Source organism: Phasianus colchicus, chromosome 23 (assembly GCF_987193195.1).
Source record: "Phasianus colchicus chromosome 23, bPhaCol1.hap1.1, whole genome shotgun sequence".
NCBI classification, from domain to species: Eukaryota; Metazoa; Chordata; class Aves; order Galliformes; family Phasianidae; genus Phasianus; species Phasianus colchicus.
Window position 1 is genome coordinate 3,352,458 of NC_143458.1, and position 23,839 is coordinate 3,376,296.

Consider the following 23,839-nt stretch of genomic DNA (forward strand, 5'->3'; position numbering starts at 1 on the left):
CACGCTGAGTGCTTCGCAAGGATCCCTCAATGCTCAGCCCCATGCAAGTGGTCCAACCCAACCACCACCAAAGCGCTGCTTCCCTCTGACTGTCACCCAGCCCAGCGTCGTGCCTCGACCCCTCGCGATGCCCGCAGCCTCCCCATAGCACGAGGCTATGTGGGGCAGCAGCCAGGCTTCCTCGCAGGTGCTGCGGGGCTCATCGAGGCAGCGCGGGCGGGCGGGCGATCCGCCTCCTTCCCACCCCACCCCACACCCTGGTAGCGCTGCAGGGACTCATCCATTCCCCGGTTACTAATATGCAAATGGTGCTTTTGCATGGGCCGGGCGCCAGGCTGCTGGGTGTCAGGGCACCCGAGGGAGCCGGAGGTGGGGCGAGGCGTGGCGTGGAGCCGCATGCTCACCTGGCCCTGCATGGCAACAGGCAATGGAGCTGTAGGTCCCATCGGGAGCGGACCCGCGCCCGGTTCGAGAGGCAGCAGCGGGTGGCAGAGGAGGGAGGGCAAACTGGCAGCCCCTGGCAACCTGGGGCTGACGGCAGGAGGCTGGGCGCACCGCGGGTTTCCCCCCGCCAGCAGGATGGTGAACCTGGAGTCCGTGCACGCAGGTAAACGAGCGCGGCAGGAAGGATCGGGCTGCAGGAAATGGGGTTGCTGCGATTCCTATGGCTTTTCCCCCTCTTCTACCTCCTCTTCTCTCCTCTTCTGTTGGAGTCAGCGATCGCAGCTGGCACACGGGGATGGATGCTGCCTTGACCCTTTTTAGGGTGCACAGTGTGGAAGTGCTGCTCGCACTGCTGGCACCAACGTGGGCTGCAGAGCAGAGAGAAAGGCATTGGGGCAGCTGGAAACTGGGCAGGCAGTGCCTGAGCCCCGGGTCTGGTGTCGTTGGGGTAAAGCTGGGAGCAGTGAGAGGGGTGAAGTCAGAGGGATGCAGGAAGGATGTGTGAGTGAGAGGGAGGTGGGAGGTGGGCTGCAAGGAGAAAAGGGAATGACCAAGAGGTGAAAGGAGGGAGAAATGAATGAGCAGGGAGCCGCAGGAGGATGGGGTGACTCCTGATGGGATGGGGGAGGACAGAGAATGAATGAAGGGCGATATGCAGAAGGAGCAAGCGCTGCTCCCAGGGGGTTTGATACAGCCTTGCAGCCTGGAAGCTCCACATCTCCAGGCAGCCCTCTATGGGAGCAGAGCAATGGGTGCCAAACACCTCAGTGCTGCCAGGAGCTCAGGCTCGCTCTGCACCCCAGGTTTGGCTGCTTCTCCCATCCTGAGGAGCCCCTGTGAAGAGCAAAGGGACCATCCTCGGGCATATGGGGCTGTGAACTGGGTCCTGACAGCCCCCCCTGTGGGGTGGGGTACTGGGGGCAGGGGCCATGTGCAGCTGAGCTGGGAGCCTCCACACCACCGGGAAAGGCAGAGGGAGGCTGGCAATGCAGCGGGGTCTGAGCACCTGCGCTGGGCCCTGTGTGCAGCATCTCCTGGGGCTGCATCCCCCCCAGGCTCCTATCTGCCCAGCTGCTCAACTTGTGGGCGACTCTTTCTTCATGAGAAGATTCCCCACGTTGATACCGTGCCCTCTGTCAGAGCCCATAGCATCGCTCCTGGGGTGGATTTGGCTGGGAGCTGCGTTGTGCAGGGTGCGCGCTGAGCCTCCCTCCCCCAAATCGTCCACCGTGGGGCCCGAGCTTCCAGCAGTGGATTTACAGGGAGGGAGACAAAGCTGAGCCTGGCTGTTTGCACGTGGCAGAGCCCAGCGCAGGTAGGAGGGAGTTATTCCCATTGCTGCAAAGGGGGATCTGTGCGCCGAGCAGCTTGCGAGGCTGAAACCCACATTGCTCCCCCCCCATAAAGGGTCTGCACAGCACTCCCCTGCAGCAGAAGCACCCCCTGCTCCCAACATCTGCACCTTCTCAGCTTCCTGCAGCTTCTGCAGGGCTCGGGCACACAGAGCACAGCAAAACCCATCAGGTTCCAGGTGCCGGACTCAACCAACCCAATGTCTCCCCACTTTCTTTTTTCCTCTTAAAGCCACCAGGCTGGTTTATGCTGGTGCCCATGTCAGAACAACTCCAAAGAATAAGGGCTTGGGAAAGCTTTATTTGCTGACACCATTTGTTTCGGCCAAAATAGAGATGCAGATATATCCCCAGAGAAGTGTCTGCACCGGTAGAGTTGCTTTGGTCTGGGTAAACAAAGCAGCCTGCCTCTTCTGCAGGTAGCTGAGCTCTGGCAGCACATTTTTAATATGGCCCAGGCCACAGCGGCGGCTCCTAATGGGGCTGTGGTTGGGAGTCAGGTAGTCCCACATTGCATTATTTTTCCCAGCCATTTCTGCACTCAGCTTGCTCTCCATCTATTGCAAAGCTGCATGGCAGGAGCCCACATTTGCCCGGCCTCAATGTCTCACAGCCTGCTTTGTCTGAAGAAAAACCATCACACGTGGGGGCTCAGTGTCACTCTGCCCCTGGGTTATAGTGAAGGACGTATAGTTCCCATCCTTCTGGCTGTGTGCTTACATCAGAAAGTCACCCCCTGCATTGCCAGCCCTTGTTCCCAAGGACCCCTCAAACACACTGCTATCCATGTGTGTCCACCCATATCAGCAGACTTCCATCGAAAAACATTGCTTTTTTTCCTCTCTCTGGTTCTTTGTTGGGTTTTTTTTCCTGTTTTCTTTTTTTTTTTTTTTTTTTGAGAGTAGGGAGTGGGGTTTATTTTCCCCCTCGCAACGCATCTAAGCTGTAATAACTTGTGTCAGGGTAACGAGGGGAAGTCGAGCCTTTGTGAAAACAAAACCCTTTTGCTTTCTGTATGAGAGCATCACAGGGCATCGCCTTATCTGCTGGCTGCAGCAGGAGGGAATTAAACTGATGGATGATACCTGATAAGCAATCAAGTGACAGATGCCATTCCTCAGCCCCCCACGCCTCACATGATAACTGCAGATGAGTGAAGGATGCTGCTGGCTGCGAACTGCCTGACCCGATGTGAAGGGGCTGGGGGTGCACACAGCACATCGCTTTGCTGCTTCCCTGCTTTGTTAAGTTGTATTCTTATTTTATTTGATGAGAACTTGGCTTCTCCTCCAGCTACCTCCTGGCAGCAGACAGAGCCGAGCGCTTTGTAGCCTGCCTAAGTCAGGGTCCCCTGGCAGCAGTACAAGACAAGAAGATGTTTATAGCTGGAGATAATTGCTCTTCCTGCAGTAGAAATACTTAGAAGCCCCACTAAATGCTCGTGTCTTAATTGCAGAGGGATTACTTGAAAAGAAACGTTTTTCCCTCTCCTTTTCCTCCCTTGCTCCTTCAGACAGTTTAAGGAGAGGAAGTTTCTGAAGTGCACGGCTGGCTCTGTGCTGCCACGGTGCACAGCTTTACTGTTTTTTTCTTCCAGCTGACTTTAGCTGAGGAAAGAATTTCAGACCTTAACCTAAAGGAAGGCCTTCTGCTTTGGTCAAAAAGCAGAGAGTTTGCCATTTGCACTCTGGAAGCTCCAATAGGAGGGAAATGAGAGAGAGATGTTTGCTCTATTGTGAGCAATAGAGGGAAATTGGAATAAAAACACACAGGCTGTTTTGGCCAGTTGGAAATAACACGAGGCATGCATAAGGAAGAGGAAAAGGGCTGTGTGATGCCTTTAAGAAGGCTTCCACCTGCCTTTGCTGTCCCAGCAAAACCACAGCAAACAGTGCTCCGCTTCCACGCTGTTGTTATTCCCTGATGCAAATTGTGTGACTGCTGGGGCTGGGATTGGCTGCAGGAGGCAGATGCAAATCACTCCGTTGGGTCTTTATAAAAATTTATTATCTTTTTTCTTTTTCTTTCCTCCCCCCCCCCCCCCTCCCATCAACTTGCCTGGAAAGAGTTAAAATTCCCATGCAAAGGGGAGAAGAGGGCGAGGGGGTGTCCGTCTGAATTTGAATAGATATTCTTCCTTCTTTCGCTCTGTGTACTTTGCCTCTGTTAAGGAGGAGACGAGGGATCCCATACAAAGTTGACTATTCCCACTCTTTCCTTTCAGCTGTCCCCGAAGGAGAACGTGGCCCCGGGTGTGGTGGCAGCCATCACTTCAAGGGTAAATGACGAATTTATTGGCGTTGAGGAGGATGGAGAGAGATGTGTTGGATGGTGCGGGTGGTGTTCTTCTGGGGGCAGTGAGCACGTGTTGGGTGAATAGTTTGCAAGCAGATGTATTGGGAAGAGCAGAGTTTGGAAGGGGGTGAGGGAAGGAGCAACCTCCCTGAGAGCATCCTGCTCCGTGCAGTGCCAATATGGCATCAAACCAACACCAGCTTGCCCACAATGTCCCAAAATGAAAGGATGGGACGTAGGGGAGGATGGAAGCTGGGAGGGGTCCCCTTTTCCTCCAGGTGTGGGGATGGAGGGTGGTGCCCCCAGCTGCTCTGGGAAATCTTCCTAAAAGAAGAGCCTGGGGGGGTTTGGAGGGCTCAGAAGTGCCCCTTGCCCTCTGTGGGAAGAGGAATGGCACGAAGGATGAGAAGCACATCAGTGAGCTGAGAAGGGGGCTGCAAAGAGCAACAGGAGGGAAAGTGCATCCTCGGAGCTGATGAATATTCTAGTGGCTGTATGTTGAAGGAATCAGAAATTTGAAAGTCTGATGGTTTATTATAATTACACATTCATTTGTGCTGTTTAGTGGAAGCCACATGTGCCTGTTGCCTGGGACTGTGACCTGTTATTAAAATCAGTTGTGCCATCTTTTTTTTTTTTTTTTTTTTTTGCAGAGATCAAGATGAGCAGCGATGCGGCGGATTCCACGGACACCCGGCACGAACCTGACCAAGTAGAGCCAGGTAAGGGGGTCCAGGACACGGGGGGCTGTTCAGCAGAGGGGCAGTGGGGTGCTGGAAGTTGCTGCCTTGCTTTGCTCCACGCCTGTTGCTCTGCATCGTGCTCCCACTGCCAGCTGGGAGTTGATCAAAAATGCGCTCTGGGCGAGGATTGCACCCATATCTTGATCAGCATGCAAGCTCCTCTGTCACAGCAGTGAATCAGTGCGTGGCTCGGCAGTGTCCTCTGTGGTTTCAGCAAGGAAACGTGCTCCTCTCTTGCTAAATGAATTATGCCACTGAAATAGTCTTGGGCCGCCCAGCTTAGCGCAAAGGTTGTATGCAGGGTCGATGCCAGGAATGTTTCCCCATATGCAGGGCCCAGCAACTGTGCCTTTTTTGGCCTCATCTCTGTAGAAAAATGGGAGGGACTTATGGAATACCCAAATCCAGCCAGGTTGTTCCAGCCAGCAGGGAACGCCGCTCATTTTGAAGTGTGATGGGGTTTCTCATCCCGCTCCCACCTGATGCTCAGGCTGCTCGGTGGCTAGAAGCCCCAGATTTCTTTAAGAATGTAAAACTGAAGAGCAGAGTGATCCTGAGAATGGAACAGCACTGAGTTATTCTAATCCACCTACCGCTTCTTGCACTGCCACGAGGTGTGAGATGCACTGGAAAATCAATGCTGTGTTTTCCAGCATCGCTTCTGCCTGCAGTGGGCTTTGAGGGCAGGATTCGAGGACAGAACTTCACAAAGGCTTACGGTCAGGTTCCTTTTCAGGCCAATAAACAGCAATAAGACAAGCATTAAGCACCCGCTGGTTACGGTTACAACAAACAAAGATTACTAGAAACAGAGAGGCTCATCTGTAGAGGTAGAAATAAACACCATTTTAAAGCCAAAACTCATAGACAACGTCTGAGAGTTGTTGCTCTTTGGAGAACACAAAGCTTGGGGTGGGAAGATGTGTAACAACAGATTAAAACTTCACAGGGAATGATTTTATTGCTTCCCTTTTGCTTTTGTCAATTGAGAGGGGAAGGAAAAACAGGAGATCCTGGTGAAAGCCGGAGAAGCCCAGGCATGTTCTAATGGGACTGAAAGTGCCCCTTTATTTACGCTGTGCATTGAGGTCTCAGCGCTCTGAAGTTATTTGACGCAATCTAAGGCTGAGATACAATCTGGTTCTATTCATGTCTATGAACTCTGGTTGACTTTGGTCAGGTCAGCTCATGGCTTCCAGCCGACCCCGCGCTGGTTTTTGGAGATGGATATTTCCCAGCCTGGCAACAAATACAGCCTCGGCTGCTCGAGACCTTCCAAATCAGTGTTGGCTGTAACTGGGCATTGAATGGGGAACGAGAAATGGTCTGGCACATATTGCTGATGGGCAGCACGGTTGAATGGTGGTGAGGGAAGGCTGTGTTAGGCCAGAGCTGGGTTTTGTCGTGGCTGGATGCTATTGGGAGAGCCACTGCTAGTGGCACCGGTGTTCAATAGAGGAGAAGCCAGCACCAAAGCTGTTGGGATAAAACACATTTTCGGTGTAAGCTTCCCAGAAAGCCGCTAGCATCTCTTCTGAGGGGAGATGGAGAGTGTTGAGCAGTGCTCCAGGAGCCTTCCCATCAGGCAGGGATATCAGAATGGGCAAACCTCCTTCATTTACCACGGACAAACCCTTCCCTGTGGACTGATCAGGCTTTTATCTCGTGGGAGAGAATGCTGGTGGATCCTTTGGGGCCCCACAGCACCCAACCCCAGCTGAGCCCCCCATGGGGCTGCCCCTGTGCTGCACCAGATCTCCCCTCTGCCTTTGTTTGCTTTTTCCCCTTTCCAACAACCCCCATTTACTGATGGCAGAGCACTTTGTACTGGGCTTCCCTGAACTGGTGTGTTTTCCCTGATGTGCAGCATGAGAGGAATACCTACCGCAGCACCTCGCCGTTTGGCGTTTTGTTTACCAGCTTCATGTGGGAAAATCCTTTCTGATTACTTACCAATTAATTGAAGGCCCGTTTCCTAACGAACCAAACCGTTGCACAGCTTTCCAGGAATCTTGCTCCCTCCATAGAAGGCAGTAGTTACCAAACGACCAATATTATTGCTTCTAAAGAATGGAAATCTTTCTAGGTGCAGATTCACAAAGGCCTTTCATCACATAAAGACGTAGACTGGCTCCAAGAGGAATTTTAAATAATAATAATAATAATAAAAGAAATCTGGAGGGAGCCGGGTGCCAAAATGCTTTTGTAAACCAAGCCCTTGATCTGAAACTGATGCCTGCAGATCTGATGGGAAGTGTCGGTAGCAGAGGTATCATCTCATCCTTTCATATCTCCGCCAGTTCCAGGCTTGGAGGGAGGAAAGGGTAATCTGGGGCATTGTTTTACTTTGAAAGCGTTTAAAAAGATCACGGGGCTTTTCCCTTTTTGAGAAGCTTTCAGCCTTTTTTTCCTATTTCATAAGAGGTCAGGAAAGCTCGGCTTTGATTCTTCTTTTATTTATTTCTCCACGTTGATTTCATACAAAACACTTGGAAGCTTCTAATGAGACGCTCTCCAAAAGCTCACACTTGCTCGAGCTGCTTCCCCCCCATAGTTGTAGCAAAATTCCAGCGCATAAAAAAAAAAGACAAAACCTCTGGAATATCACCCACCCAACCCTCCTATGCTTTCCTTCTGCCTTTCCCATCATGACACATGTGTGAGCTGCAGGGGTTATTCCTGTACGGGTCTCTTGGGGCTGCGTGGGGCCATACAGCCCTATAGAGCCCAGCTGTCCTCGCAGGGCCCTCCTCGCCCTGTATGATGCTGGTAAGGCTCCGTGCACCGGGCTGCTGCCGGGCTCCATGGGGGGTAATGACAAGCGCTTGGCTCCGAGTTCTTTTCATCTTTTTAAACTGATGAAAGCCATGCCAGCAAGTTCTGGGTTGGTTTTTTTTATGGGAACTGTGGGGGCTTGGCACTGCCGAGTGTCGCCCCTGGTCTTCAAGCCGAGAGGCAGAGATCTCCCCCTTCTTGTGGTTTATCTAAGCCCTCTGTATCTGATGCAACAAAATGCTGAGGTGGGACTTGCCTCCGTCTGTCTGTTTGTTTGTGTCAGACACTTGTTCCCCGTTTATCTGCTTGATCAAAACAGGTTACACCAAGCAAAGCTACTTCCCTTTGATTTCATCTGTTGAGGCTATGGGGGGGAAGCCAAAGCCTTAACAAAAGGGCGATAGGGAAGCTCTTCAAACACAACCATCGGTAACCGAATAGCTGCAGGCACTCCGAACATCTTCCCTCCCCACCCTGCAATGTGGGGAACTGGACAGCCTGCCAGCAGCCCGGGGCGGGTGTGATGGGCATCCCAGTGCATGGGGAGGGAGCTGGGATGTGCAGCGTGGGGCAGAGCTGCAGCCTTGGTGGCAGTGGATGGAGCTTTGCGTGGCTGGGATCTGAGAGCAGCCAGGTTTGGGATTGTGGCTCCAGACAGGTGGGCTTTTGGCTGGCTCTGATGGCAATGGCATTGTGGTTGTGTCACCCTTGCAGCCTGCGTAGCATCTCTGGTGTGTTAGGAAGCAGATATTGCTCTCATTTGAGAACTTTTCCTTTGAACCCTAAGAAAATGGAGGCTGTGAGGAGCTATGGTGCATCTGCTCCTATGGTGTTGCAGAGGGGATGGCCCTTTGGATGTCACTCTTCTCAACTGCACAGCTTGTAGCAGTGGGAGGATGGCAGCAAGAGGTGACACCTGCCTTCATCCAACAGCCCCTAGAGCCAAGCAGGCCAGAGCAGCACAGAGCTGGCCACCCAAAAAAAAGCCCTACAAGTACCCTATCTCCTGACATCTTCATCTGTGCATTTTGCATCAAATCTGCAACATGGAGAATCAGAGCCCTTGTCTCCGTCTCTCTGCCACACGCTCCCTGTACAAATGTAATCAGTCCATCTGTGCTCCTCAGCTCCAAAGTGGGAACCCCCATCTCATCTCCCACCTTGGATGTGAGCTCCTGGCTGCAGCTCTCCCTGCTATCCAGGGTCACAGAGTTTGTCATATTCCCACGGTCGGTCTCTGGGCTTGCTGGGGAGGGTTTCTTTCAAACTTTATGGCTTATGCCCCATAGGACACGGAGGCTTTCACCTCCACATCAGCTTCTACCTCAGGCAGAACACATGCCCAAGAAACGTTGGAGTGAGATGGGTGCTCAGGTTTTGCACTGCTCACCGACACAACTCATGAGGGATGCCCAGGCTGAGCCCCTTTCTTTCTTTTGCTCTTATCTCTTTGGATGGGGCTGGAGCCTTTTGAGGAAACCTGGCCTTCCTGGCCCCACACCTCGTCCTTGGCTGCACCTCTCCCAGGGGCAGCTCTCCCTGGTGAAACTTCCCTCAAAGCCTCCGGGATCTCTCTTGTCTCTTCCCCCTGCAGCTACCAACAGCCCCAGGACAAGTCCCAAAGAAGTAAGAGCAGCAGCAGTAGGGCTGGAAAACAGCTGGTTGCTATGGCAATGGGGCTTGCTCGGGATTTGCATAGGGCTGGTGATTTTCATAGCACAGCCACATTTAAGGCGAGCAGGAGAAATTTCCATATTCCCAGCTCCAAGTCAGTTGGGGCGTGGGGGAGGCCAGGAGGGGGATATTTGAAATTCAAATGAAGGTGATTAGGGTTTGAGGTTGGGTTATTTTATTTTTTTTTCTTAAACATCCCATTATGGAAGAGGATAAAAAAGGATGGGGAGGGGAAGGGGAACAAAAGGCTGGTTTGACTTGAATTAGAGGGGCAAAGGAAGAGCTGGTCTGATCTGCCTCTTGCCTCTGGCCCAAGAGAAGAGACGTGCCCTCTCCCAACACCTGCAGGTGAAATGTTTTCCGTGGGAACAACTGCTGCCCTCGGGTTTCCTTTGGGAAGCTGCCCCAGTCTCCCACACTCTCCGTCCTGCACCCCCCCACGCCCTGACCCACACAGCAGTGGCACCAAGGGGTGGCAGCTCTTGGAAGAATGGCATTGCTGTGATCCAGGGGGTTGCACATGAATTAAACACTCGAGTGAAAGCTTCCCCTGCAGACTTTGAGTCAGCACAGATTCACTTTCCTTGCTAAGCAGCCTTGGCTCTCCCACAGAGGTGCTGCATTGCCCCGGTTGGGTCTGTTTGTGTTGCTAGAGCAAACAGCTAATAGGGAAACTACAGCCCTGCTTGGCTGCCTTGCAAACTTCCCATCCTGTTCACGCTTTCCCTTTCTACCCTCAAGAAGCACTGCTGGAGTTAGTTAGCCTTGGGAACAGTGGGCATCCCAGCAAGGGTAAAGGAATAGAGCTGGGTCTGCTCAGCTGCAGCTTCTGCTCCTCATCACCAGCAGGCACAGGTGGGGGCAGTGGGGGTGATGGCACTGAGATGTGAAAAAGTGATTGCAGCCAGGCCCTTACTGCTGGGCCTGCAGAAGTGGCTGCTGGGGATGGTGGAGAGATCCATGAGGTGGTGGCTGAGCATCCAAAGGGAGCTGAGTTGCTGAGGATGCTGAATTTGTGATTTGATAGAAGCTCAGTGCAGGTGAGAGGTTTCCTTTGCTTACAGTGCGTGGCTCAAGTACTGTCCATAGCCATGTTTAATGTCACCATTTCCTAAGCTGCTCTTGGGTGATGCTTTAATTTCGCATGTTGTTCAGGCTGAGAGATCTGATGCTTCAATCCATGTGAGCAAGTTAATTTCTCACCTTTGATAAAATGCATCTTGGAAGGTGCCTGCACCCAGCCTGCTTTGTCAGTCCCCAGTGGCACTGTGCTTTATCAGCTGCAATGCTAAAATACTTGAGGATAGGAGAGAGAAATCTTAATTTTAGCTATTCAGTACTCTGACCTGCTCACCCCATAGAGCCAGTGATGGGAACAGGCAGCTCCGGAGGTGATTCATCCCTATATCCCAGGGGTGAGGTGAGCTGCCCTCTGGAAGCACCGGCTTCCTCTCTGTGGCTGTAGAGGCAGCCTAGAGCGATTGGCTCCCGATTAGATGCTGCAATTCAGACATCTGAGCCCCTGCCCACTGTCTCCCTGGCACTGTTCCCCCTCTGTCATTCAGCTGTTCCAAATTTCCCTCCCAAATGCATGGGGCAGAAAACTGATTCCCTGTGGGAATTCCCCAACACCTGCTACAGGTTGAAATCGCTCTCTAATTCCCCCCATCCCTCCCAGGATCAAACGGTGAGATGAACTAAGCGTGGAGCTGGGTGGGAAGGAGAATGAAGTCAGAATTGGAGGTGGCAACCTGGCTGTGTCATCAGGTGGCTGTTGGTCCCGCAGGTGACATCTGCATGTTTTTTGCTTTGTGAAAGGGAAGACGTGCTGCAATCTTGATTTTAGTTAGTTAGTTAGTTATTGCTTTGTCCCCTCGTGGAGCTTTCATCCTCGAATTCTGGGCAGCTCCCAGTGGGAATCGAGTCGGATGGGATGGAGTGTAGATGATGGGTATTCTCAACACGCGAAGCCTCCCAGACTTGGGGGGGGGGGGGGGGGAGCAACTGCTTTGCTGCTCCCATCCCCAGAGAAACCTCCCCAGGCAAACTCGCACCAGATCTGATGCCAGTGCTATGCAAAACAGCTGCCAGGTGAAGCGAGGAGAGCCGCGCGGTCCCTGTCTGCCGCGCTGCGGGGCTTATCGCTGCCTCTTCCCCTCCATCCAGGACACCCACGGGAGCCTCGTGGATGGGGAAGCTCCTAGGAAACATAATGCGTGGAGCTCAGAGCTTCCTTTAAATCCCAGAGTTTCCGTGGTTGGGTGCAATTCCAGGAGCGGAGGGCTGCATTGAGCCTTTGGGATCCCACCATGTCTGGTTGTGTTGTTGGCTGCTGTGGAGTTCCATCAAAATGAGTGGAGTTCTGGCAGTTTGCAGCAGTTGGGAATCTGCTGCTACTTACACTTTTCTTTCTTTTTATCACCTGGAGCTAGGAAAGATTAAATCTCAAGAGCAGATCTTCATTGTTTGAACAGTTAGTTCCTTTAAGGAGAGAAATGAGCGCTTCGGCGTGGGTCCTGGTGCTGGTAGGAGCTGGGAGGAAACCAGTCTGCTTTCAAAATGGTTGTAAGAAAGTCACTGAGTTAGCTGGAAGAAGAGCTGTTATCCCCATCGCACCCCAACCCTGGCTTGCAGCTGAGATCATGTTAATTCTACTTGACACACAAGCTTTTACCAAAATAGAAAACCATGAGATCTGTTTGCAAATAAATCAGAGAGCAAACACTCACGGATCCTGCTGAAAAGTGGCAGAGATTTGTGTATCCAGCTCCCATTTACATAACTGCTGGGAGCAGAAATCACCTCGCCCCGTTTTAAATATCTCACTCTCGGACATCTAAGTCTGAACCAGTTGCCCCTGGGTCTCTTTGTAGTCCATTAAGAGAAACTGTCATCTCCAGAGAGCCGTTCATCTCAGGAGTGTGAGATAGGTTGGGGAATGGCCTCTGGAGGTGCTTGGTGCTCCTTGTTGTCTACCAAGACAGCCTGGGGGCAGTGGCTCAGTCTTGGATGCCCAAGCTGCAAACAGGCTCGCGTGGATCTCCATGCATATCTCCAGCATGTTTCATCATCACAAAAAAGAAAAGACAGACTTCATGTGAGGTGGGATGGTGCTATGTGCGGTCCTGTGGGAGAGGATAGGGCAAAAAGCAGAAGTCTGACGGAGGGAAAAGCATGAGATGGGAAGCTTGGAAGAAGAGGAGGAGGGGATGTGCTGAGGAGCTTGGGCCTGGGTGCTTTGAAGCGCTGAGTGTTTTGGCAGAGCCTTGTTTGGAGAGCTTGGCTCGTGGTGTAGTGATGCAGCACGGAGCTGCTGCCCGCTTCCAAGAGCTGGGGTGTGCGGGGTGACTCAGAGCCCTCATCACTGGGACCCAGGGATTTCCCTCAAGGTCTTTGAATCTTGCCTCATCAACATGCTGCATTTGAACGTGAGCGAAAGTCTCGCATCCAAGAAACCAGAAGATTACCTTTTCCTTCCTGTTCTATTTTAGCAACTGGGAACTTTATTTCCTTCTCTCCTTCTTGCCCTTTTCCCCTTCAGCTACTGCCATTAGATTGCATCAACCCTCCCCCCCCCTTGAGTTTCAAAGGTAGAAGCAGCAGGCCTTGAAGATCCTCACGCAGCCCTGCTCAGGTGTGTGGATGCTGATTGCAATCATCTATTAATGCTATCAGCATTCCCATCGCTTATCCGTGCAGTCGTTAGCGCTCGGAGCTGGAGCTCAATGAATGAACCAATTCCTGGGGTGGAGCAGCAGGGAGAGGTGGCCATGGCCAGAGCAGGGAATAGCATGGAAAAGGTGAGATGGAAAGAGAGAAAGCTTTGAAAAGCTGCTCTGGAAGAAGCCAGGAAGGAGGATGGGCTCTAAAACAGCAGAAATGCAGGCAGGCTGGTGGGAAAGGTGAAGACATGGAGTGGGCACAGCACCTCCTGAGGATCTCCGAGAGCTCTGCTCGTTCACCAGGGAATATCATGCGTGGTGTGAGCTGAAGAATTGTGTGCTGGGTTAGGGGAGAGGCTTGAAAGCAAGCAGTGAGCTGGATGTGTGCTCACCCCTGAGCTGCGTCCCAGCTCCATGCAGGAGATGTGAACTCCTGAACAACACGATGTGTTGGAGCTTGATCAGATCATAGGGCACAGGCTGTGCTTCGTGGGGAACGTTACACTGGGGGGGAAAAAAAAAACAATATGGGAGGAGGAGATGGCCCCCCAGCTTCTGCTGGCTTCTGCTGGTGGGATATGAACAATTTAGGGTTATTTATCATGAGCCCAGTTGGGCTGGAAGAGAATGGGTTATTGAATGGTTTGCAAAGAGAAGGGAAGGGGTTTCTTGGGGTTGCCTTTGCAATGAAGGAGGCTTCGTGGAATCCCTTAAAGCATTCATCTCTGCAGAGCGTGTAGCCTTTCCTTTGTGATGTTCCTGATGAATTTGGCAGGTGTGATGGAGGGGGGGGGGGGGGAGAATGTTTATCATCAAAGGGGAATGAGTGAGGGCCTGTGCGGTACCTTCAGGCTGAAACCTGTCTGATTTTCCCCCTGTGCCTGCCAATCTCTCCTGGAATCAAGGAGACGCCTCTTGAGCACAACCCCACGGCACCCTCTGTTCCTTCAGATATCCCGCAATTACCTGGTGCCACACGGGTTCCTGAAGATCCCTGGTTTGCAGCCCTGGCCACCTGCTTGCCAGCCTCTCCCACAGCTGGATCTCTGTGCACAGTGCTGGGTTTCCCTGGGCATGTGTTACATCCTCCAGCTCTTCTGTGCTGGAGCCCTGTGCTCCCACTGTTGCCTTCACACCGCCTCCACCTTCCTCTCCTCTCCTTGCTTCTGCTGAGCCAGCAGCGTATCTTTGGTTATGGAAAGCTTAGCTAGATGCTGACTGCCATTAATACTGAGATTTTTTTTTTTTTTCTGTTTGTTTCATTGTAGGAAGTGAACAGAATGGGCTGGACTTTAACAGGCAGGTAAGACGCTCCTTGGATTCTCCTGCTTTCTTGGATTGCTGTTTGTTTGTTGTTCATCTCGTTGAGTCCCAGGCAGCTCCTGCAAGGAGATAAAACTGTGAGGCCGTGAGCTACTGCTAAGCAAACCACAGAAGTCCTTCCCAATTCCCCTTGTGGGACACAATGGTAGATAAAACGTTGGGTTTCCAGGCTTCCCCATTTCATAGAAATTCAGTTAATTATAGAGTTTCTTTAAGTCACGCTTTGCTTGAGGCTTTCTCTGGCTTTTTAATTATTTCTATTGTCATTTAGAAACAAAAGGGACCACAGTTACGCCAGCAAATGTGCAAAACCCACCACAAAGCCCTGTGCATTTGCACTACGTGCGACACTGGCACTGGAAGCACTGTGGTATGCAAGTCTGGGAGCACAGGGCTGACTCACAGGAGTATCAGCAAGGGCTGGAGATGAGGTGGTTTGAGGTCTTGGAGCGCCTGGGTCAAGACCAGGCCTGCCTACAACGGCAGATTTCTCTTTGCTAGGTGGTGGGGATAAGGGACACCAGAGGTATGCACGTCCTTCTGGCAGCAGGGCAGCACGTGAGGGTCTGCAGGGATGCTGCCTTTGCTGTGTGACGTTATTCTCCAGCTCCATGCAGCCAAAACAGCCCCCGTCTTATGGAATGCCTGCAGATTTTCAACCCTGGCTCTGCGAAATCCCCAAACCTCAATGCAGAATGGCAAAGGGAAGCAGATGGCAGCTCTGTGCACAGTGCAGGTTTTGAATCTGCACAGAAACATGAGTATACGCTCCAAGTCTCAAGCTAAAGACTCTTACGGCCACCCATGGAGCTGGGCTCAGACCTTGGAAATAAAAAGAGGAGGTCTGGAGAGCAAAGCCACCAACCAACCTGCTGCAGGGCCTGGAGCTGGTTGGGGAGCTGTAGCAAGCAAAGTAGCCGCATGGGCAGCCACCAGCACCTGATGTTGGCACTCCTCACAGCACAGCAGCCTGCCTGCTTCCAGCTTCACCTTCCCTGAGTCCAAGAGCTGCAATCTTTGCAGGCTTCCCGCTGGCAGCAGTTGGGCAGCTGGTGCTGCCCCATCGCTTTCCTGCCCTCCCACCTTCCCTCGGTGGCTCTGGTCTGGCAGATGTCAGCGAGCTGCTGTTTATTTGGTTGGTTTGGCTGCTCTGGCGTTGGGTGGGTCGCAGCTTCCTATCAAAAGGTGTCTTAACACGTTCAGCCATCTTCCAGGTTTTTGGAAAACCCAGCTGAAAACAAAAAGTCTTGTGTCTCCAGCTCTGCGGATTGCAGAGCCCAAAGCACAGGCTTTTCGCACGCCAAGAGAAGAATCCAATCTGCTTTTGACGGGCGATAAAAGAAAATTCCCTCCAGACAGAAATAAGCTATGAAAGCACGAGATCGTTGCAAACTTCTCCTATGGCAACACCACAAAGGTGTTACAACTGGATCCTGGGCTGAGGTTAATCGAGGAAATGCTATTGACTGCAATGAGGGAGAGCTGTTTTGCAGCTGCCAGTGATTGGGCACGTTATCGTTAAGCTCCTGGTCCCCTGCGTGCTGCTGAATGAGGGCTGCTGGTCAAGGCATGGGGCCAGCCCCAAAGTCAGTAGGATTATGGTGAGCCTATGGGTGGACGCAGCCCTGCAGGCAGTGTGGCTCTCTGTCTCCCTCTCTTGGCTCTCCCAAGGCCACGAGTAGAGCTGAGCTGCTCTTCTCATTGCCTTTATCTCAAATGAGCCCAAACGCACGCTCACGTTTTGGGTTGACCTCAGCTATTGGCGAATTTATCTTTAATTCAGCAAATAGATGTCGAGCGATGAGAAAAAGGAAGAGGGGAGATATGGAAATATCAAAGTGCTCTCATGTAAAACCAGATGCCGAGCTCGTTCATTAGTTGGTGGGTTTTTTAATTTTGGTTTGGGGTTTGGGTTGGTTTGGGGTTCTTTTTTTTTTTTTTTCCCCTTTGTTAACCTGCAATTCAAGTTTTCAAGCTGAAGTCAGAGAAGTTGGGTTTGAAACCCAACTCCAAGCCGAACGCGAGAGCTCTTTGACTTTATTTGGAGTGTTGGGCGCAAATCGCTTTGAAGATCATAAATCTCACATCGTTTAAGCCTCTCCCCCAGCCTTTGTAGATGGCCTACATTTCAGGTCTGCTTCCCTCCCCTGTTGTGCTCCAGGCAGGAGGAGAAGGGTGGAGTGACCTGGTTAGACCCCTTCTTGCCTCCCAGTTCCTTGCTGGGACGGCTCTCACCCTGCAGATGGGGAGGAGGGAAACTCTTGTGGAGTTTGAGGTTTTCTTGCAGTTTGTGGGTCAGCCCTATGCTTTATGAGAAAGCTGCTTTCTGCTCCCTCAACCTATTTGGCAGCCGTCCCTTTCCCCCCCCCTCCCCTCTTCAACCTCTCCTCCCACCTGGATGCAACAGTAATTTGTATGTGAATGAGAGGGGAAAGGGCGTGTATGGAAAAAAGCAGCATCTTCTGCCTTGCCTATCTGGTTTGGCTTTTTATTTAGAGAGTCTAATGCTGGTTGTTTCCTGTTTATATCAAGGGAAATGCAAAGAGAGAGTAATAAACTTTCACCTTCAGTGCTGGCAACCTGGGGAGGGACATCTGCTTCTTGATGGTTTGGGATCGTGGCCAGAACGTGTCAGGGTGAGAAGCAAGGAACTCTGCAAGGGTGGCTTCAGCAAAATGGCACTGAGTCCAGAGCTCCATCTGGATGCGTTGCAGCAGAGATTTTCCTGCTGCTGTGCAGCGATCCTCACCAGGTGGGGAGACCTCGTGTGTACTAATGAGGAAATGATACAAACAACTTTCACCCTGTAAGGGTGAAAGTTTGTTTTCATAGGCAGCTCTGAAGAGAGCTGTTCTGGAGAGCAGGTAATTTGCCCTTTGTCTGGAGTTAATCTCTGAAATAATATTGGCTCTGGAGTACTCATAGAGCTGAGGGTAATAGTTTTGGGTGACAGCAGGTGTTGTCTGTGCAGTGTGCACACAGCACACCTATAGTTAGCAGGGGAAGATGCAGATCCTGGGTCAGTGACTTCTTTTCCACCAGGGGAGTGATGGGTGGGATCGTGTTGTTCACTGCAGTGCAGCTCTGAGTGCCAGGGCAGAATGAAGGCTCCTTGCAGAGATGCTCTCAGTCATTGCCCTGCACTCCAATGCTGGGAAAGAATTCATATTCAGTAAGGTTATGGATTACTGAGGCAGGGAAGGCTTAGCAGGATCTCTGTGTGCTCTGTATCCAAACATGCCATGCAGTTTCGTTCCAGCGAGAGGCTTACCCTTGCAGACAGGCTGTCATTTGTTTAATGGTAATGATGGGTTGGGAATTTGTACCAATATAAAGGCGATGCTGCCGTGAGACCTGACCATATTTCAGACAGATGAGCAGCTGATCGTGTGCCCGAGTAGCCTGGGGCTCTGCATAGCCTGAATTTTCTTGCCTGGTTCTTTACTCCTATTACATTATATTCTTTGTTTTATGCCCATTAGAGGTGTAACATGGGTACACCCCTTTCCTATGGATCTCCTAGAAATAGGATTTTGGGAAGCAGGCAGCTGGGAGATGTGTTGGTGGGGGAGGAGAGATCTTGAGAACACAGGGGGAACATCTGGGGGTAAATCAGAGAACAAGGGATGAGACTGAAGGGGTCTGGTGTTCGTGTGCACCTCAGCTCAGCGTTGAACTCCCACGTCAGGTCATCTGCTGAGCCACTCTGACTGTCCCTAATGAGTGCGTGGGACACATTTCATACCTTTCTCTCCCAGTGCTCAATCAGCACCAAGCCATTGGGCTGCTTAACATTCCCAGCTGCGAGGACTCGAGTTGACTTTTTGGCCAGTTGAATGCATCTGCCAGGATAGTCCAAAAAAAAACCCAGAGTTTTCTGAAAAACTCTTCCAAAATCAGGTGAAGGATTCCATATGCTACAATCCCAGCCCTCTGCCAGAGGTGCCACATATGGACCTCCTGCCCTGTCCCCATCTGATGGGATCATTGTCCGGAGGAATTTTATTCCTTGATTTACAGCTGTTCTGAGGGAGGAGCCGGATTTTCACAGCTGATGTCCCGTAGGCACACGATGTGAGAAAAGCAAGCAGGCAAGCTGCATCAGAGATCAGAAATCACAGGTGGCCCTTTGCAGCACCATTAATAACACCCTGACCTTGTTTGGTCCTTTCCGCCCACACGTCTGAAGGCGCTTTGCTAATGAATGGAGCATCCAGAAGGTAGGGAGGTGCTCAGCCCCGTCTTGCAGGCAGGCACTGACTGCCCGGCTTTTCCCAAAGATGCTGTGATTGCAGCTGAAATCAGCGGGTGCTTCAGAGGAGAGTTGCCTGTGGACATCGAGGTGTATTGTAATGCAGGGACTCGCTCCCTGGCTGAGCCGGGATACGGACTCCCATTCTCTGATTCATAGTCTTGTGCTCAACCACAGACAAGTTCTTCCTCCCCTCCATCCTTTTGAAGGTGGAAAGAAGGGCCCAACTCGCTCGGCACTTTGTTATTAATATCTGGGATGCAAAACTCCCTGCAGATTTAATTTTCTCAATCAGGGCTTCCCTCCCCCCGGCGATCTCTCTCATAGTTTTTCATTCCACTTTGTGTTCCCACCTCCCCCTAATCTCATGTGTTCCCTAGATGTCATTTCTGTTCCTGCTTGGCTCTCCCTGTGGGTAGTTCAGGTTTCAGTCTGCCCTCCAGATTTCCATCCCTGTCCTGTTTTGCCCTCCTCTCGAGGGGAGGTTCCCATCCTGCTTCCTTCTCCCCTCTGGGGATCAATTCAGATTTCACTCTCTCTTCTTCTCCGCATCGCCCCGAGGTCTCAGCCAAAGTCTTGCAGCTGCTTTTCATCTCTTGAGCCTTCTCTAGCTGGAAATGAGCCCAGCTGTCCATATCTGCCTCGACTGACACTGGATCTAAGCGGAGCACCACCTTGGCCTTTCCCTTTTGAAGTTCCCTTGCTCCGTCCCAGGGATAGACTGATTGCATAAATTTGTATGTGTGCTGGTTCTTCATTGAAATGCAGCCCTTTGGGAAAGCGTCAGAGAAAGCTCAGGCTGGAGGGAAAGTCCTCTGTTTCTAAAAATGGCACTGCTTTGCTTAGGACAGAGATGTAGAGGAACCTCTTCTGCAGGCTAGTTTTGTTTTGGCACCTCAGAGGCCCTCAGATGAGATTGCTGGGAACCAACTCCAAAACACGCTGCTGACTCTCTGGGGAATTTTATAGGGGGAATGATGGAAATAGGAGGAAGGATTTGGGTTTGTTGGGTTTTTATGTATTCATTATTACTATTTTTTTTTTTTTTTCTCAAGGGCTGGATTGAAATCACTGAGTTTGTTTGGTTAGCCACTCACTGTTGGGAACAGAACAGCTTTGCTTCTGAGTTGCTGGGCTGTACCAGGCTCTAAGGTCTGGTTCCATTCACAAACTCCAGCTGTCCCTCTCTGATCTGTATTTATCATGTATTTCCTACACTTGTGGCCTTGGCCCAATGGAAATGCCTCTCATGCTGTTGTCCCAAAGCTGTCATATAGATCAGGGACGGACAGGCTGGTCTTCTCTTTGTGCAAGCTCTCTGTTCCAGTCATGCTTTCTCACCCTTTGGTCAATGTTTTCTGAGCTTGCAGGGGATAAGCTCTGTTTTCATGCACTGAAGAGACATAATGATCCTTTCCATAATAGAAACTGAGCTCGAGGCATAGTTGTCACCATCGAGGCAATATTCAGGTTGCCCAGCACCTTTTTAAGCATGGATATGACTCTTCTGCCTGCTGGAGAATGGCTCATTGGTAATAAAGAGAAGACTCCAAATTCTTGAAGGCCTTTCATCTGGTGAGCTCCAAGAATTCAATCAAAGCCTGCACCACCCAGCAAGGGTGGGGCCCTGCACCCATTTTGCAGAAGGGCAAGTCATAGCATTAAAAAGGTGAAGGCGATGGGGTTTCAAGCAAGGCCTCTAATTTTGGCAGCCTGACATCAGAGCACACTTTCTCCCATCCCGGAGGTGATGTGCTCACGCTCCATGTGAAATCAGTGGGTCGGACTGGCGGAGCTCAGCCCCTCGGGGGACAGACGTGGGGTTCTCCCTACAGCACACCCAACACGTGGAAGTCAACAGGAGCTCTCTACCCTCCGTTCCCTCCCTGCTTTTCATATCCCTGCCTGTAGAATGGGATTGGAACTAGATGATCTTAAAGGTTCCTTCCAACCCAAACCATTCTATGATTCCACTCAACAATGAAAAATGATGTGTTGCTGTCCAGCAACGTTGACCTTTCTCGCTTTCCCTTTTTAAATTATATTCCCTGTCTGCCTTTGATTCCATTCCTTTCCTTGGGTTCTAGTTCCCTGTGGCCAAAACTCCCCTCCCCCAGTCAGAGGGACTTGCAGAGCTGGGATGGAGTCATGGGAGCCAGCTGATTCCAAGTGAATTCCTTACCAACGTGGGGTGCGATGGGAAGCACTGTGCCACCAAGGGACCCCCCAAGCATGGCACTGCTGGGGTGTGACAGATCCAGTCACTGCCTCCCTGCAGTCCCAGGTATTGGGATGATTGGCAGCCAGAGGGCATGAAGAACACAGAACGAGCACAGTCTGCTCCCCATCAGCTGGAGATCTGTGGGAAAAGGGAAAATTTTCATGAGTGGTTGAAGGTTTGGTTCTGGCCCCAGCGAAGCTCTATCAAACAGCTTTGCTTCTGACTTCAACAGGAACGTGGTCAGGTTCCAGGGAACCTGTGCAAGCATGCAGGAGGGCCTGGGAGAAGCCATGCAGCCTGGTGTGTGTGAAATCGGATTGATAAGGAAAGGGGCAGGGATGCAGCTCAGGGTGGGAGAGGAGATAAGCACCAAGGTGTAGGCAGAGGTGGAGCTCTGGAGAGCTTTGGAAGTTGGGCAAGTGGAATTGAGCGAGATGCAGGAGCGGTGCTGCAATGTATGGGGAGATTGGGGTGGGGGGCAGTCCTGGAATGGAGCTGTGGGAGAAATTGCAGCCTTTATGGTGGTTAAGCAGTTTTCCATGCTTTGTTTGGAGGGTCTCACCATTCTGACCAAGAAAATGACATCATCTCCTCCCTTTTTTTTATAAATACTTGCAATTTGCCACATCCACAAGTCCTGGCAGGGGAGGCACTGCGTGCCTGAGTACCAATAATAAGAGTGAGGATGCTCTGAGCTGCTGATTGTCAGTATCCCTTGGCCAGTTCTGTGCTCTCTGGATGCAAACAGCCACCCCAAAGCCCTCAGCTCACACAGGAACAGTTCAGCAGTGAGCAGTGACCATTAGGATCTGGTGCTCACCCAGCTCTGACTCCAGTTCCTCTCTCCCATACCCAGTGCTGGACTGGGAGCCCACTGTGCTACACATGAGCATTTTGAGTCCTGTTCCTCGGTGCAGAGAGCAGGGTGACTTTTTCCTGTTCTATGCCTCAGTGCAAAAGCAGTGTGGTTATGCTGTGCCAGAAGTGCTGCAAATGCAAAGTGGAGAGTGGCTCCTTCAGTTCCCCTTTGTGGAGCTTGTATCTCAGTGACACTCAGTTTTGATTTCCCACCCCTGCTTTTACTGCACAGCCGTGAGTGTCCTGAGCTGAAGCTCAGAGGGTTAAAGCATATCAGATCCGACCTCAATTAATAAGCACCAAGGCCTCGTAAAGCTCTGATGCAGGTGTGTTGAGGTTAGGGATTGCTTTTTAATTTTTCAGTGTGCTGGCAATACTGAGCAGTAGGATGTCATCTGTAGGCATTCAGCGTGGCATTAATTCTGCTTTTGTCACACTGACAGCTCCTAAAGATCCCACCCTGTGGTGGGAGAGGATATCAAATTTTATAGGGGGGGATGATGATGTATTAGTTTTGGAGTTTTCTGCTTTCTTCCCGGTGTCTGTTAAGCTGTGTGTGCAGGATAGCAGACGTGGAAATAGTAATTGCAAGCCCATTATTCTTATTGCTATAATTTATTATTAGTGTGTGCTTTATTTTTGGTGCCCACATGTGCAGGTAATTCACAAAGAAGCACACTGACACCATGGGAAGGTGGGAAGGCTTGGCGAGCTGCAGTAGCCCCAAATGCAGTTCTGATATCTGGCTCTACCATAAGGCATCTTCCCTTGACTTCAGGCAACGCTGCTGTAGGAAATGGCACTTGGGGAATGATTCAGCCCAGGAAGAAAAGTGCTGCTCCTTTTTGGTGGAGGGCAATTGGCTCAGACCCTCTGAAGCTCTGTGTGCCCAGCAGCCATCCCCACTCCTCTCTGCAGCTGTAGGAGGAGGAATACGCATAAGTCAAAGGCTTAAACAGTCGTGAATTGCTGACTGTGAGATAAGCCAGATACGAGGGCAGATAAATACCTGTTTCAAAGAGGTTACTGGCTAAATAGAAACTACCCAATGTGTACAATTGTCTTCAGCCCTAAAAGAACAACCGCAGCTCCTGCTCAGTGCTGGGGAAGGCTGGTGTGGCTTTTGGGGCAGCTTTTATATCAACATGGGTTAAGCATCCCGGGGTGGGCTGAATCACTCAGTCCCACCTGTGCAAAGAGGAGGATGGAGTGGTGCTATGTCCTATCAATGCTCTCCCATAGGAGGTGGCTTGGGGCTGTGTGTGGGCTGCCTGATGGGCAAGGGCGAGCCATGGAGATGGCCAGCATGCAGTGCCCTGCTTTGCTTCTTTCTGGTCTAGGGGCCACAGCCGGTTGCTTATTGTTCATTACCTGAATTGCTAATTGAGGCAACGTGCAGCACTTCCAGCCAACCTTGGCATTGGCGCTGGGTGGATGCCAGGAGCTGCAGCCAGAGCTCTGTCCAACCAATGGCATCCTGCTGCCAGCTGTGCACGTGGCTCGCTCCGTCCGTCTGTCTGTCTGTCTCTTGAAAGGGTACGGCCTTCCACGTGCTGAGGCTGGAGCTGCTAATGTGAATCTCTCCAACTTCCTTGTGTAAGGCCAGCTCCGTGCAGCTTTGCAATATGTCTGCAGGATGTTTTCACGAGCCGAATGTTTGCCAAAAGTTCACAGATCAGTTACAAAACAGATGTACTTTTTTTTTTTTTTTTTTCCTTCCCTTCTTCCTACTGGTAAGGAAGAGTTTGTGCAGTAATTGCAGGCAGGTTGGGAGATGTTTTCTTCATAATTCTCCTTCTTATGAAATGTTTATGAAACACCATCCGCAAATCAGTTACGCAAGCAAGCCGAAGAGCTTTGATCATTTTCCATCGCCCTCAATATGTTTCTTAGTTTGTTTTGCTTTTTGTTTTTGTTTTCGGGCTAGAGATAGGCAAGAAACAATCCATCATTGGCCATGCCCAGCAAGCATGTTCGCCAACTAAAGAAAGGGACTCTCCTTTCTCCAGTCACCCTTCCTGTGTTTTTTTGCTCGCGTTGCTCGGGGGCAGCTGACCCTATTTTAAGGCTGTGAAAACATCCACCTGAGATTTGCAAGTGATATTCCTCTCTCCAAAGGAGCTGTGCATGCGGGTGCCGCCTGCCGTTACCTGGGGCAGGCACCCAAAAGTGAGCAGGGAGCTTCGTGCCGTTTGATCTCCTCCCGCTCTCCTACCAGGTCACTTAGCCTTGGAGAGTGC

General features: G+C 51.3%; 1 protein-coding gene across 2 annotated transcripts in view; it reads left to right on the plus strand.

Moving 5' to 3' along the window:
* Positions 1–318: 318 nt before the first annotated feature.
* Positions 319–23,839, plus strand: part of POU2F3 (POU class 2 homeobox 3) — a 35,441-nt gene continuing 11,920 nt past the window's right edge. Inside the window, exons 1-4 of one of the 2 annotated variants that reach the window (XM_031599821.2) lie at positions 319–607; positions 4,021–4,074; positions 4,745–4,813; positions 14,214–14,248. In XM_031599821.2, the coding sequence (XP_031455681.2) occupies positions 319–607; positions 4,021–4,074; positions 4,745–4,813; positions 14,214–14,248 (447 nt within the window). Of the gene's footprint in view, positions 608–4,020; positions 4,075–4,744; positions 4,814–10,202; positions 10,324–14,213; positions 14,249–23,839 lie in introns of those variants that run through there. The other variant, XM_090123383.1, reaches the window with a different exon arrangement.